A 17,055-nucleotide genomic window follows, 5' to 3' on the forward strand; every position below is an offset into this window, starting at 1 on the left:
CATTTAACGCAGGCACAATGCCAGGAAGATTGTCATAGCTGTCAGCAGGCCCCAGTCAAGTTGGAACGAATAGCCTTCACACAGGGTTCCCAGCACATTTAACTAAGTGCAGTTTCTGATAACAGTCTTGGTTGGTGTGGTCCAGGTCAAACTCTTCTCAAAAAGTGAGAGAAGCCAATTGGCTGGCAGAAAGCCACTCATCTCAACTCTTTCTGCCATATTATGGGCTGCATTAGTCATGGAACACGATAGGTATTAAGGACGACAGATGTAAGTGGCACAGTTGTTACTGTTGGTGTAGGTAGGAAAGGTCTTGAGCAAGTGAGTAGGCAGCACAGAAGGCACGCAAGGTCAATGTGTTGGAGGTTGGGGTAGTGGGAAAGATGTTGCAGACACTAGTGAGAGTGTATGAGGAGAGATAAAAACCACCAGAACCATTGGTATACTGGAACAATAATACAGCTACAGCAAAAAAGAACTTGGTATATGATTTCCACAGTTGTTAATCCTTCACAAAAGTAAGAAAGATATCCATTCTGCAATATTGACACTTCCCATCTAAGTGAATGTATATATCATCTTTAAAAATATGCCAGTTTGTATCAATGAGCCTAGGTGGGAACTGGTTAGAATAGCAAATAGAGTGAGTGTGAAGTATTGGAAAGAAGATGGTGGCTCTTAGGCTATCAGAGTGGAGAAAGATGTTGACTTTCTTCCTGCAGTGCTGTGCATTCTTCCAAATAGCTGAGACTGTTTTAATCTGCGCATTAACCTTGGACCAGGCTGGCATTGTCTGTACACCTGGCCTCCACTGCTGGCCCTGGCAGAACAGGAACTTTCATCTGTGCCCTACTCCATTCGGTAAGATGTTCAGAATTCTACCCAACAAGCTTGGCACCAATTTTTCCCTTGCCTGCCGTATCTGGGTAAATGTCAGCAACCGTACATTGCACACCTCCACACTGGATTTGGGTTCGATGTCTGAATGTTTCCCAGTCTGTATATCAGCCTGTAGAAACCTAGTATCAAAGATCCTCCCATGAAATTTCAGCATAGGAGTTGAACCCAGATCTAGCTCAAATGTAGGAATGCTGCCACAAGATCTCACTATCTAATTCCATTGAAGTGGAGAGTTGCTGTTCCAAAGTTATTGGATGCTTTAACTAGTTCATTATGTGTAGCATAAGGATTCTAATGTCATGTGCGAGAAATTGACCAGTGCTTCTAAATCGCAGCAAGCATTCAGATATTCACATGCAATAATTATTAAAGAGGATCTTGCATTTTAATCTAATGTTTGCAAACTTCAATTCAATTAGGGTAGGAAAATCTATATCCCCTGCATATTTTCCCTCATCCTCTTTTCTGTTCTTTTAGTCGCCCATAAGGAAAAATGTTTTTGGGTGGTTTAGCCTTGATGGATCATTTCCAAACAGGGCACTTAACACTGCAGACTGCTGCAATAGCTAATTGCAAATAGGCACGAATGGGCAAATATCCTCTCTCGAAAGTCTGCATAACAGTTGAGATTGTACATTGTGAATCCAACATATTTCTGATATAGTATGTGCTCTGAAATCACTGACATTTGACTGAATTTTGAAATGTGCATTACTGTTCAGAGTTTTATATGTTAAGTTACTGTCATCAGAATGATTTGGTAACAGTATAGGGTGGCACTCTTCATGTGTGTTAGAGGGGAAATTGATCATGAGCATTTAGGTTATAAAACTATTCCAGCAGTGATATAGCCACATTTTCATGAAAAATATTTCTGTTGTTTGTGAAAGCACTCATTTGTTCAGTATGTAATGATAAATTCTTTGTTCTGGGAGGCTGATTTTGAATTCTCAGTACATTGGTCCTTTGTAGTCCACATCCTGTTTATTTTTGTGAAACTGATGACAAAATAGCAAGTGGAAATAGAAAACAGGTGTTATCGCACAAAGATTCCATACACTTTTTTAAAAAAATCATTCAAGTCTTTGGCGGGATATACTGGATTGTCTTTTCTTTTTTTTTCATTTTAGTTCAGTCATTTTTATATTTAGACAGCTGATTTTACAACAAAGTTTGTGCGAAGATTTGTAGCTCGGCTGCTCGTTGTTGTGGTTCTGTTCGCCGAGCTGGAAGTTTTTGTTGCAAACGTTTCGTCCCCTGGCTAGGAGACATCATCAGTGCTTTGGAGCCTCCTGCGAAGCGCTTCTTTGATGTTTCTTCCGGTATTTATAGTGGTCTGTCCTTGCCGCTTCCGGTTGTCAGTTTCAGCTGTCCGCTGTAGTGGTTGGTATATTGGGTCCAGGTCGATGTGTTTGTTGATGGAGTTTGTGGATGAATGCCATGCCATGATTTTACAACTTTTGTAAATTTGATTGTGCCGAGTTGAATATCTGTACTGATCTTCTTACAACATGCATTACGTAGGTAAAGGATTTGAATCTCTACTGCCTATTAAGTGCATTTTTACCAGGTGTCATCAGTGAATATTATTTTTTTAAATGTTTTATGTTTCAGCAAATCTGTATTACTGTCTAATGGCAGTATCATGTAAAAATTTCCAAATGTCAAGCATTTATGTTTCAAAATCAAATCTGTTTATCTGCAACCCTAAAAAAGTTCCTAAATTGTCTTAAATACAAATTGTGCCATAATTAACTACGAAAGGAATGCATGTCATTTCTGGTGTAAAATTCCATGAGTATGCAAGATTTTAAAAAAATAACTTTTGGTATAGGCTGGAGCCTCGAAATTTGAAGGAGTATTGCTTGTTTTTGTGGTGCTAAAGAATCCAATATGGGTAGATCATTGGCAGCCATTGCTAAGTTGGTCAATGTTCATATTACAGAAGAGGAAGTGCTGGATGTTGCGCATAAAATATAAATCCCCAGGACCTGATCAGGTGTACCCTAGAACTCTGCAGGAAGCTAGGGAAGTGATTTGCTGGGCCTCTTACTGAGATTTTTTTCATCAGTAGTCACAGGTGAGGTGCCAGAAGACTGGAGGTTGGCTAACGTGGTGCCACTGTTTAAGAAGGGTGGTAAGGACAAGCCAGGAAACTATAGATCAGTGAGCCTGACATCAGTGGTGGGCACGTTGTTGGAGGGAATCATGAGGGAAAGGGATATACGTGCGTTTGGAAAGGCAAGGCTTTATGCATGGGAAATCATGTCTCACAAAAGATTGAGTTTTTGTAGAAGTAACAAAGAGGATCGTGAGGGCAGAGCAGTAGATGTGATCTATATGAACTTCAGTAAGGTGTTTGACAAGGTTCCCTATGGGAGACTGGTGAGCAAGGTTAGATCTCATGGAATACAGGGAGAGCTAGCCATTTGGATACAGAACTGGCTCGAAGGTAGAAGACAGAGGGTGGTGGTGGAGGGTTGTTTTCAGACTGGAGGCCTGTGACCAGTGGAGGGCCACAAGAGTCGGTGCTGGGTCCTCTACTTTTCATCATTTATGTAAATGATTTGGATGTGAGTATAAGAGGTAGAGTTAATAAGTTTGCAGCTGACACTAAAATTGGAGGTGTAGTGGACAGCGAAGAAGGTTACCTCAGATTACAACAAGATCTTGACCAGATTGGCCAATGGGCTGAGGAGTGGCAGATGGAGTTTAATTTAGATAAATTGAAGTGCTGCATTTTGGAAAAGCAAAACTTAGCAGAATTTATATACTTAATGGTAAGGTCCTAGGGAGTGTTGCTGAGCAAAGAGACCTTGGAGTGCAGGTTCATAGCTCCTTGAAAGTGGAATCGCAGATAGATAGGATAGTGAAATGTTTTTCCAGCACCAATTTTTCAACTCTGGTCTCCAGCATCTGCAGTCCTCACTTTCTCCTAGTGAAGAAGGCCGTTTGGTATGCTTTCCTTTATTGGTCAGAGTGTTGAGTACAGGAGTTGGGAGGTCATGTTGCGGCTGTACAGGACATTGGTTAGGCCACTGTTGGAATATTGTGTGCAGTTCTGGTCGTCTTCCTATCGCAAAGATGATGTTAAACTTGAAAGGGTTCAGAAAAGGTTTACGAGGATGTTGCCAGGGTTGGAGGATTTGAGCTATAAGGAGAGGTTACAGGCTACGGCTGTTTTCCTGGGAGCATCGGAGGGTGACCTTACAGATGTTGATAAAGTCATGAGGGGCATGGATAGGATAAATAAACAAAGACTTTTCACTGGGTTGGGGATTCCAGAACTAGAGGGCATAGGTTTAGGGTGAAAGAGAAAAGATATAAAAGAGACCTAAAGGGCACCCTTTTCACGGAGAGAGTGTTACATGTGTGGAATGAGCTGCCAGAGGAAGTGGTGGAGGCTGGTACAATTACAACATTTAAAAGGCAACTGGATAGCTATATAAATAGGAAGGGTTTGGAGGGATATGGGCCGGGTACTGGCAGGTGGTACTAGATTGGGTTGGGATATCTGGTCGGCACGGACGGGTTGGACCGAAGGGTCTGTTTCCGCGCTGTACATCTCTATGACTCTAATTGACCTTCTCCACTGTTATCCAACTAGATGGGACTGCATTCGTCTGGTTCCAGCCAGAAAGTCTTCTGCAAGGGCTTCTCCTCCTGCTCCTCTTAAGGATCTATCCTTGTGCTCCTCTTATTTGTTGTTTGATAGCATCATTTGGAAAATACATCTTGGTTTTCACTTGTATACTGACATCACTCAACTCCACTTTACCATCATTTTTCTTTGACTTCTTCACCTTGATTTCCCTCCCAACCCCTATCTTCATTCCATAGGGACCGTGCCCTCCATGCTTCTCTCATTCGGTCCACACTCCCCACCAAATCCCTCTTCACACTTGGCACCTTTCTCTGCTGCCATAAGAGGCACAAACCCTGCGCCCACACCTCCCCCCTCACCTCTATCCAAGGCCCCAAAGGATCATTCCAAATCCAGCAGATTTACTTGCATTTCCTCAAACCTCATTTACTGCATCCGTTGCTTTCGAAGTGGTCTCCTCTACATCAAAGAGACTTAGCGCAAACTTCTGGAACATTTCAGGAACATCTCTGGTCTGTATGTACTTACCAACCCCACCTTCCTAAAGCCATCCATTTCAACTCCCCCTCCCAGTTCCCCCCAATGGCATGTTTATTCTGGGTCCCCTCCTCTGCCTAAACTAGAGGAGGAACACATTGTCTTCTGCCTCGGTAGCCTACAACCACATGGACTAAACCTTGAATTCACCAGTTTACAATCTCACCTCCTCCCACCTCCACCCACCCTATCCCACATCCAACCCTCTGACTCAGCTCCACCCTCTTGACCTGACCTACCTGTGCATCTTTCTTCCTACCTATCCACTTCACGCTTCCCAGCAATTTATCACAATCACCTCCTATCTTTGCCCACCTATTTCCCCCAGCCCCAACCCTCCTCCATTTATTTCCCAGCCCTCCTTCCTCTCCCCAGTCCTGATGAAAGTTAATCCCAAAATGTCAATTGTGTTGCTCCTCAGGTGTTGCCTGACTTGCTGTGCTTTTTCCTGTGCCACACTTTATCGACTTCTCCATTGTGTTTAAATTGTCACACTGTTTGTTGACATTCCATACCAAATGAGTCAAGTTCTCTCCAGTTCAATGATGAAAGATTAAAAAAGCCCATTGTTTTGGACCTCACCACAAACGTTTAGATTAGATTCTTCGGCCCACCAAGTCCGCACTGACCCTCCAAAGAGTAGCCCACCCAGACCCATTTCCCTCTGACTAATGCACCTAACACTATGGGCAATTTAGCATGGCCAATTCACCTGGCCTACACATCTTTGTGACGGTGGAAGGAAACCGGAGCACCTGGAGGAAACCCATGCAGACACGGGGAGAACATGCAAACTCCACAGACAGTCACCTGAGGCTAGAATTGAACCTGGGACCCTGGTGCTGTGAAGCAGTACTGCTAACCACTGAGCCACCGTGCCGTTCTGTTGTTATTAAACCCAAAAACCAAATGAAATCAGAATCTGCCAGCATCATTAAATATTTGAATGGCTAATTGCCTCTTTAGGTTAAGCTGTTTACCACTTTACCAATTCTTTTAAAACCTAAATAAATTTAGGAGATTTGAAGATGGCTTAAGGCCAGATTTCAGATTTTTAAAGTGTCAAGAGTGCTTGCGCAGAGATTTGGCCATCTTTGGCTTAATAAGGTTTCTTGAGTCTGATTGAGGGGTATTGCTGCTACATACTGTACTCGCACAGATCCTGGGTGCCCTGTGGAGGCAGCTGAGCTGCTTAGATTGATGATTGCAATTTGCCGTCTAAGTGCCCACAGAATCTGTGGAATAATGTGGTAAAGCATGAGCCCTGTTCCTATATTGTAAAATAAACTATTCCCCTCGAGCATATAGTGAAACAGAATGTTTATGGTGATAGTTGTGCAGTGATTTTGATACCAGATGAAGAACCAAGAGATTGCAACTTCACTAAATTATGGATAGACAGGAAAAAATACTGGAGAGTGCTGGTTGCTGTAAAAACAAAAGTTGACTAATAGCCTCTTAAGAAGAGAAATACATGTAGTTTTAGCCCACAGAAGAATCAAACACTTGACTCTGAATGTGCTCAATAAATGGCCAGTAAATGCTTCCTGCTTAGCATTATCCACATCCTAGGAATGATTTTATGGTGGGAGATTGCACTTATTCCTGGGCTGCTTAAAGAGTCAATAATGGATCCCCCACCCTAACCACCACCACAAACAAGAACACATACATTTTGGTGATGATAAAATTTCACTGAGTTTCGTATTTGAAATGACTTGACATGCATACTGAATAAAGACAGCAAGCTTATGGTTAACAATCCCATGATCTACTATTGCTTACCTTGTCCCAAGCCCAAGAATGCTCAGATGCTATCTGAATGCAACTGCATGTTTTGGTTAACCCACCAAGTGTTAGAATGCCCCCTTGGAATAGTCATGCCATAGGACATGTGTATATTTCCATTTAAAAAGAAATTTCCTTGTCAGTACCTCTGCTCTTCCTCCTAACAGTTCATTGGAATGAGAATCAATAGTGAAAGAAGATGTTACAAATAAACAAATTTTACAATTAAACAACATATGAAATGGGCATAAATGTAAGCAGTTCTCTTTATCCCACAACAATCTCCACCGTACTAGTATTTTCAACAGTGGCAGATTCTCTTCAACGTACTTTGTTCCATTAAGGGAATGGAAGATCTTCAATTGTATTGAGTCATATATGAACCTTAAAAGGTCAAACATTTTTTTCTTGACATTAATTATGCTTCAAATGCAAATTCAAAGAATTGAATTGCTTTCTTAACCTTGGTTAGTGTGCGATTATCTTGTGTTCAACAATTTGAATATCTTTGAATAATAACGATCTCATTCTTAATCCATTGATAAATGTATGTAGAGTTGTTCTGTACATTTTCTAGTAAATGCACTCAATATATATTTGTAAGACTGAAATGTTGTTTTCCTCAGAAATTAGATTTGTTGTTAATGGTTGTTTTTAAAAATTGCCTTCCTCTGTGTCGAACAGATTTGAGTCCCCTTAAAATCATAAATAAAGGGTCAGAAGTATACCATTTCTCTATTCAAGTTCCCCATGGTCATGTCAGATATGACTGTGACCTGAACTCCACTTTCCTGTCCCCCACCCAATAACTTTCAACTTCCTTGAGAGAGATCAAAAATCTTTCTCAATTGTCATAGAGTCAATCAGAATGGACAGAGTAAAAAAAAATCACACAACACCAGGTTATAATCCAACAGGTATATTTGAAATAATCCTTTGATCTTTTACTATAAATTCTGTGTCTGATGTATTCTCTCTCACGAGATGCCTGAGGAAGGAACAGGGACACCGATTGCTTGTGGTTTCAAATAAACGTGTTAGACTATAATCCGGTGTTGTATGAGTTTTGACTTTATCCCCCCACAGTCCAACACCAGCACCTCCACAATACAGCAAGGAAACAGACCCTCAGTCCAACTCACCCGTGTGGACTAGACATCCTATTTTTACATAGTTCCATTTGCCAGCATTTAACCTATATCCTTTTAAATCCTTCTTATTTTTGTGCCTATCCAGATGCCTTTTAAATGTGGTAAGTACACCCGTCCCCACCACATTAACATGATAAAGATAAATTGTCTGATTATCAAGGATGTTTTAACCATACATAATGCTAACATTCCTCAAGTCAACATGATTGCATTGTAGCAGTCCATCCACTGTTTCCTACTATCCAATTTTTTTTCTTGATTTCTGATAAAGGGCTATTGGCCTCGAACCATAAGTCAGTTCTTCTCTCTAAAGATGCTGTGAGACTTACTGAGTTTCTCCTGCACTTTGTTATCATTTCACGTCCACAGTGCAATTTTTCTTGCAAGATTTAAACAGAGCTGAGTTGTTCTCTACTGAAACTTTTTTTTAATAGACTTTCAATTTTGAGATCCAGTTGGATATCAAATTTGCATCATCTGTCATTTCCACATTAACATCTTAAGAACATTCAATGTTTCTGTATATCTAATTAGTGGCAATATTATTTTTAATACTCTTTCAGCAATAATTAACTATTCTGTTGTCACTGTTGTTGTGAGGTTTTGATCATATGAAATAGAAGTAGACATTAACCCCTCGGCCCAAGAGTTGCTCTGCTATTCATGAAGATCATGGCTGATCTATTTACTCTACATTTTTGTCTACCCATGAAACTCATCACCCAACTTGTCAAACATCTATCATCTTCTGCCTTAAACCTTCAAGGAATCTGCTACCACCACCTTTTACAGCTTCTGTGGGAAGATTTCTCATCTCTTAAATGGGTGGCCCCTTGTTTTATCAATTGTGACCTCTTGTTCTAGAAGCTCCAGAGGAGAAAACATTTTTTCCACAACTACTTTGTCAAATCCCCTTAGGACCATCTTGTTTCAATCAAGTTGCCTCTTCATTTTCCAAACTCTAGCTACAAGCCTCGTCAATCCAACCTTACTCATAAGATACCTGTCTATTTGAAGCATTAGTCTAATAACCCACCTTAAATACAATGATATATTTCCTTGTTTAAGAAGACCACGTTGAATCAAATTGTGCACAGTACTCCAGATGTGGTCTCACCAAATCCCTGTGTATTGAAGCAGAACCTCTTTTTGCATATATTTTTGGAATTCCTTCCTCTTGTAATAAATAATATTGTTAGCTTTCTTAATTAATTGATTTATTTGCTAACCTTCTGCAATCCAAGGACTGAGACATTGAGATCCCTCTGACCATTTAAAAAATGTTTTTTATTGTCCCTACTGAAAATAGCCTTTGGGAAGAAAGTTTGCTATCCTTACCTGATCTGGCCTACAAGTGAATGAATTAAAAAAAAGGATAACTTCATATTTTTCCACATTCTCACCCATTTGACAGATCTTAGCCCATTTTTGTAGCCTTCTTATGATCTCTTTATGACTTACTTTCTTATCTATCTTTGGTTCATCAGCAAATTTAGCACCCATCATTTTGGTCCCTTCATCCAAGTCGTTTATATTAATTGTAAAAAGCCTTGTAGCACGCCACTCACTCGTTACATCTTGTTAGCCAGAAAATGACCCATTTATACCTAATGGTCCTGATTAGCTAGTCAATTTTCTGTTCCTATCAATATGTTACTCCCTGCACAATGAGTATTTCGTTTCCACAATAAACTTTGCAGCTCCTATCAAATGCCTTAATTGAAGTATAAATACAGTACATCTATCATTTTCACTTTGTCCACAGCATGTTACTACTTCAAAGAACTCTAGAAAGTTAAACATGATTTCCTTTTCACAGTACCATGTTCACTCTGCCTGAATACAGTGAAGTTTTTGAAATACCCTGTTATAATGTCTTTTGTATTAGCTTCTAACATTTCCCTGTAGCAGATGCTAGCCTATCGAACTTGTAGCACCAGCTTTGTTTCCCTCCCTCTTTGAATTAGAGAATTACATTTGCTGATTTACAATGTAATGAAACCTTCTCGGAATGGAAGAAAAGTTTTTAGATTTCAATGAAGATGAAAACAAATTACCTGAGGAAATAGTTATTGGAAAGATTGAAGTCTTCAGTAAGGTAGATTGGAACACTCTAGAGATTAAATTATTTTCTGATTAACTTCATTCACAAGAATTTCCTAGTCTTTTCAGTCTCACTGCATTTTGTTTCTGTCACATAGAAATGTCTAAACAGTCCTCCCCCAAAATAGACAGACTGCTTCTGCACAACCCAAATGTGTGCATGAATGTCAATCTTTCTTCAGTTTATCCAAACAAACTCATTTACAAATTTACCTTGTGTAAAATTCACTAGAGTCCAGTTCCAGAGTGAACTAGTTTTGTATTCCTGTTCGTATTCTGCCCTGTGATTTACCGTACTGCTTGCTGGCATACTCTCAAAACCAGAGGCACTCCGGAATATCAAGGAAGTCAATTGTATTTATCTGTTTACAATGGAGATTGTGTAAACTGGACAGTACCTATACCTGCAGCAGTAGAGATTTTGAATTTGTGGGTGTGTTTCTTTATGATTCTGGAGCTGATAAAATCAGCATCGCATTCCAATATTTTTAATTATATTGTATTTTTTATTTATAGTTGATATAAGCACAGCATTGCCTTCTCAAGTCCAGCCCAGTACACCAATGGATCTTCGCCTTGACCATCAATTTCCAGTGCCAGCTGCTGACCCCAATGTACGAGAACAGCAACTACAACAAGAACTCATTGCTCTGAAACAAAAACAGCAAATCCAACGTCAGCTTCTAATAGCAGAATTTCAGAGACAACATGAGCAGCTCTCACGACAACATGAAGCCCAACTGCAAGAGCACATAAAGGTAATCCAAGATATTAAAACCACACTAACCAATTCAAGCTGGACCTTTGATCTTTTTATTGTAATGGTGTATGTGTTCTGAACTCAACTATAAAGGTGTAGTTAATTTGGTACTCTGATTTCAGCTATTGTCATAGATTATTTCTAACAGAATCTTGTGTTCCTTACAACATTAAATGGAGTTATTATATAAAATGTCTCAAGGTGCTTATGAGCAATATGAATAAAAAGGCAGAACCACAAAATGAGATATCAGAACAGATGTACAAAAGAATTATCAAAAGATAAGTTTTACCGTTGAAGCGATGGGAATGACATATCGAACAATCTGAGTCTATTTTAAGGAAACAGAACTGTAATAATGACTTCCTGTTCTTTTAACACAGTATGGCTATAAAGATGAACATTACTGCAGAGTTAAAGGTGTATTATGATAATACCACAATGACCATGAGTGGTCTTGATGCTGTGAATTGAAAATTATTATTTTGGTTCTTTATTTTTGTATAGGGCAGACACTTTTAAAAGAAAATGTAGAACAGTCTTGCGCTTGAAGTACATGTGATAATTAAATAGTAGCCCAACACACTTCTGTATCTGCAGTGGGAAATGATGTCCATCAGCTACATGCTGAATATTTAATCCAGAATTGCAACAGAACGTTGGGACCAGTTCTGGATCTCGACCTCGCTGCAATTTTTAATGTACCAGCCATTTAAAGTCCAGGCTTTCCATCTGATCGATCACAGTGGACTGGTGGGAACTGATAGTGTGAGTGTGCAACCAGCAAGGGACACGGGAAGTTAAGTTAGTTTTATTTTTTCAAGATGGTAAGTTCCCTAGGTTTGATTGAGGAGGGGCAACTGTTCCAGGGCAAGGCCAGCTCTGTCCTGGTAGCATAGTAGCAGTTGTAGAGCTGAAAGATGGGAAATGGTCCTTCATTTGAACCACCTCCTCGCCACTTACCTCTCTGATGTTCTCCAGGTCACCATGTATAGTCTGCATTGCTGATTAGTCCAGTCAATGTGTAACTAGGGTCTTAAAAGTTGACTGAATTATATTCTGACCAGCCTCATTTGGCCACCTATTGCTTGTTGGTGGCAGTCTATCTCAGTCAAAGCAAGCCTTTCGCATTCATTTGGAATTATGGTGGGAAATTGCTTAGAGATTGGCAGTGCGAAGGTGCACACTTGATCAAATCTCATCTGGACCTCAACCTCTTTTAAATCCAACCATTGAAGTCAGTTGAACTCCAATTATTCTGACTAAAGGTTTCCTTAGCTAGACAGTAGCTTTCTTGTACACCATAACCTTCAATGTCAGAAAAACCAAATAACTGGATTTCCTCCTCTTTTCATTTTTTTCAACGATTTGTTAGTTTTACACAGGGTGACAATGGGAATGCTGTAGACATATTAGTGAACATTCTTTTTTAAATTAGAACAACTTAGTTCCAATGAAATGTTCTGTAGTTTCTCAGATGTAGGATTTTCTATATAAATTCAGTATGATACAAAATTAGGGTCAGATTTCCCCTTCATGAAGCCATGCTAACTCTGCTTGATCATATTATGTATTTCTATATACTCTACTTCCTTTATAATAGACTTTACCATTTTGCAATAACAGACTACTTAGCATTTCTTAAATGGTCTTCAACCATTTTTTGCTGCTAAACTCCTTCCCCAGATCACTCCAGCCAGATCTGCTCTCATTTTTTTTGTAATTACCCTTATTTAAGCTTAGCACAGTTGCTTCCAAACCAAGTTCCTCCATCTCCAGTAAATGCTAAATTATCCCATGGTATGGTCACCGTTTCCGAGAGGATCTTTTACTCATTTATTAAACTTGTTTCATTACACATGACCAGTCCAAAACAGCCTGATCCTTTGCTGGGTGCACAATATGTTGTTCCATGACCCTGTCCCAAGTGCCCCAAGGAATTCTTCCTCGTAATTTCCTCTGCCAATCCGACTGTCCCATTCTACGTGAAAACTAAAATCACCAATGATTGTTACATGCTCTCATTATCTCCTGATTTATTCTCAGTCCCACCATTTAGCTACTGTTGGAGAGCCTGTTGTCTTACTCCTTCCATTGTCTTCTTTCTTTTTTTACTTCTTGCCTTATGAATTATGAACTCTTCTGATTCAGGATCATTTCTTGCCGTCGTACTAAACTAACCTGCACCACCAATGCTACTGCACCAGCCTTTCCATCCTGCCTGATGTTTTGAAAAGTCACAAAACCCCAAATATTTAATTTCCAGCTTTGACCTCCTTGTAACCATGCCTCCTTAATGGCTATAAGACCATACCCGTTAATCTGTATTTACGTGGTTAAATAATCTACTTTATTCCAAATATGATGTGCATTCAAATAAGGGAGCATTAAGTTTTCCTGATAGCACTTTTTCCCTCTCTTTGACCCTATTTACTGCTGTTTTCCTATGGTTGTGTATTGCTTTCTGCCCCACTCTGGACATCATCGTGCAAATAGTTGGCCAGTAATTTTGACAAATCTTCTGGCTCTGTAAGCCTATATTCGCCTCTCCCAAATCTTCTGCCACCATTCTGGTTCTGCAGAAATCATGCAGGGAGTTCTGGGAAAGATCTGAGTACATTTGGGAGACAGTAATACATTCAAGAACTTTGTAGCAGAAAGAGATATTGGAGATGAGATGGTAGGTAGTTTATTGGGGTGATATAAGTTTGTTCAGAGCAGGACTCCTGGCCAAAATGAGAGAGGGCAAAAGAGATGGGAGAGAAATGAAATAAAGATTCAAGATCAGTTTGAGGCCTTAGAGAACGTTTGACCCTGTAGGTACAGGAGGCAAGGTAATGGATTGACAGCTGAATGAATCATCTTGAACATGGATAAAGAAATCTATGAACTTCTTGCAGTTACTGGAGATGAGAGTGGATGGAGAAGGAAATTAAGAGTTTGAAATACAAAAATTAAATCATAAATAATTGAAATTAATTGACATTTTAGAAATTCAATAACTGTAGAGAATCATTTGCAATTGCTTCTTTGCCCACTCTTACCTGGAGTCCTGCAAAGATTGATCCTTGGTTCCCTTATATTTCCCATTCATATGCTGTTCACTTATATCATCCAGAAATGCAATAGGTTCCGAATGTATGCCAATGTGGCACAGCTCTATCTCTACCACTTTTTGGACACTTGATACCTCTGAACTGTCAAACTGCTGACCTGACAAGATATTTTTGAATTAGCACTAATATGTTTCAATTAAACAGTATTTTTTATAAAATTTGTAAAGCAGTGGCAATTCAGTTATTTTGTTTTCACTTTGTGACAATCATAGAACGTAGGAACAAAGTAGTACAGCACAGGAATAGGCCTCTTGGCCCACTATGTCTTCACGGACCATGATGCCATTTTAAATTAATCACATCTATCTGCATATGGTCAGGATCCCTCTCTTCCCTGCCTGTTCACATGTCTGTCAAATTGCCTCTTCAACCTTGCTATCTTATCTGCTTCCATCACCTTCGCTGATCTGGAGATGCCAGTGTTAGATTGAGGTGGACAAAGTCAGTCTCACAACACAAGGTAAGTTCACCTGATGAATGAGCATCATTTTTCCTGGTAGTGCTCTACAGGCACCTACCACTCACTGTTTGAAAAAAAACACTTGCCTGGCACTTGCCTGCTACTGAGACTTTATAAAGCTCTGGTTAGGCCCCATTTGGAGTACTGTGTCCAGTTTTGGACCCCACACCTCAGGAAAGACATACTGGCACTGGAACGTGTCCAGCGGAGATTCACACGGATGATCCCTGGAATGGTTGGTCTAACATACGAGGAACGGCTGAGGATCCTGGGATTGTATTCATTGGAGTTTAGAAGATTAAGGGGAGAAATTTACAAAATAATACATGGCTTGGAAAGGGAGGACGCTAGGAAATTGTTTCCGTTAGGCGAGGAGACTAGGACCCATGGACACAGCCTTAGAATTAGACGGGGTCAATTCAGAACAGAAATGCAGAGACATTTCTTCAGCCAGAGAGTGGTGGGCCTGTGGAATTCATTGCCGCAGAGTGCAGTGGAGGCCGGGACGCTAAATGTCTTCAAGGCAGAGATTGATAGATTCTTGATGTCACGAGGAATTAAGGGCTACGGGGAGAATGCTGGTAAGTGGAGTTGAAACGCCCATCAGCCATGATTGAATGGCAGAGTGGACTCGATGGGCCGAATGGCCTTACTTCCATTCCTATGTCTTATGGTCTTACATCTGCCTTAAACTTTCCCCCTCACCTTAAAACCTATATCTCTTTGTATTTGACATTTCCACCCGAGGAAAAAGAGTCTCACTGTCCATCCTATCCATAATTTCATATTTTTCTATCAGATTGCTCTTCAGTTTCTGACACTCTAGTGAAAAAAATCCAACTTTGTCCAATTTCTCCTTATGGCTAATACACTCAAATCCAGGCCGACACCCTGGTAAACCTCTTGTGAATCCTCTCCAAAGCCTCCACATCCTTCCTATAGTGTGGGGACCAGAAGTGCACACTACTCCAAATGTGGTCTAACTAAAGTCTTATACAGCTGGAAAATGATGTGCCAACTTTTATACTCAATGCCCTATCCAATGAAGGTGAGTATGCCATACACCGCCTTTGCCATCTTATTCACTTGTGTTGCCACTTTTAGGAAATTATGGGCTTGGACCCCAAGATTCCTCTTGATATCACGTTCTTAATGCTTCTGCTATTTACTGTATATTTCCTCTTGTATTTAACTTCCCAAAGAACATCACCTCACATTTGTCCGGATTAAACTCCATCGGCCATTTCTCCACCCAACTTTCCAGCTGATTTATATTCTGCTGCATCATTTGATATCCTTCCTCACTCCACAAATCTACCAATTTTCGTGTTGTCTGCAAACTTAATGATCAGTCTGCAACATTTTCATCTAAATCATTTACATACATCGCAAATAATAGTGGTCCGGCACTAATCTTTGTGGGAAATCACTGGGGACAGACCTCAAGTCAGACATTACCTCTCTACAACTACCCTTTGTCTCTATGGATGAGCCAATTTTGTAGCCAACTTACCAACTCATCATGGATCCTGTGAGACTTAATCTTCTGACCATCCTACCATAAAGGACCTTGTCAAATCCTTCACTGAAGTCCGAGCTTTAATAAGTAGACAACATCCATTGCCCTTTCATCGTCAATCATCTTCATTACTTCCTCAAATGCCTCAATAAAATTTGTGTGGCAAGACTTCCTCGCACAAAGCCATGCTGACTATCTCTAAGAAATTCATTCTGAGGTAAATCCTGTACCTGAGAATCTTCAGAAATTTCCCTCCCAATGATATAAGGCCTGCAGTTTCCTAGATCATCCCAGTTGCCATCCTTAAACAACATTAGTGATTCTTCAGACTTCTAGAACCTTGCTAAAGAGGATATAAAGAATCTGGCAAGCTGGAAAGATTGTTATGCAGAGAAGCTAAGCAGCTATCAATCTAGATAAACTTTTAGTAGGAATATTGGTCTGAAATTCTCTTCAGAATTTTATATTAAACTCTTGCACTCTGAAAGTACACCAAGAAGTAGCCTTAAAAAGGGAAGGTAGGTTAATGTTTATGTATTAACCATGCTTCTAGACTCATTACTTATGTTTTTATATCTGTTCATGGGATGTGATCATCACTGGCAAGGTCAACCTTTTTGTCACCTCTAATTGTCCATGAGAAGATCCTAGTGAGCTGCCTTCTTAAGTTAATGCAGTCCATGTTCCAGCACAATGCCAACTATCCCACAATAATTAAAACTTGCATTTTATTCAAAACGTCACAACACAAGGGTACTGATTTAATTTTTTATAAGCAACAACATGACCAAATCATATTGCTCTAGAATGTATTAGTATGCTGACCTTGTATAATGTAGGATTTTTAATTATGATGCTTAATGTTGATTTTTTTAAATGTAAAACTATTATATGACCAACTGTAATAATAGGGAAAAGGACAAAAAAGATGCAATATATATGTGTGAGACAGATCAAAAGGCACAAAGCAGGATCAATGAAGAAAAAGCTGAATGCAAGTAAGATAACTGAAGATGGTGTTTGAGGTCTCCTTTATTCTTAAACTATATTTGATTAATCTCCATCTGTGCCCATACATCAACTGATAGTAATTCAAGTTAAACTGATAATTAAAGAA

General features: G+C 39.8%; 1 protein-coding gene across 13 annotated transcripts in view; it reads left to right on the plus strand.

Moving 5' to 3' along the window:
* The window catches only part of hdac4 (histone deacetylase 4), a 494,585-nt gene that overhangs the window by 266,496 nt on the left and 211,034 nt on the right, over positions 1 to 17,055 (plus strand). For all 13 annotated transcript variants that reach the window (XM_060827518.1, XM_060827517.1, XM_060827519.1 and 10 more), the window contains one exon: positions 10,600 to 10,841. In XM_060827518.1, coding sequence (XP_060683501.1) covers positions 10,600 to 10,841 — 242 coding nt within the window. The remainder of the gene's footprint in view (positions 1 to 10,599; positions 10,842 to 17,055) is intronic.

This window comes from Hemiscyllium ocellatum, chromosome 7, assembly GCF_020745735.1.
Source record: "Hemiscyllium ocellatum isolate sHemOce1 chromosome 7, sHemOce1.pat.X.cur, whole genome shotgun sequence".
Taxonomy (NCBI): domain Eukaryota; kingdom Metazoa; phylum Chordata; class Chondrichthyes; order Orectolobiformes; family Hemiscylliidae; genus Hemiscyllium; species Hemiscyllium ocellatum.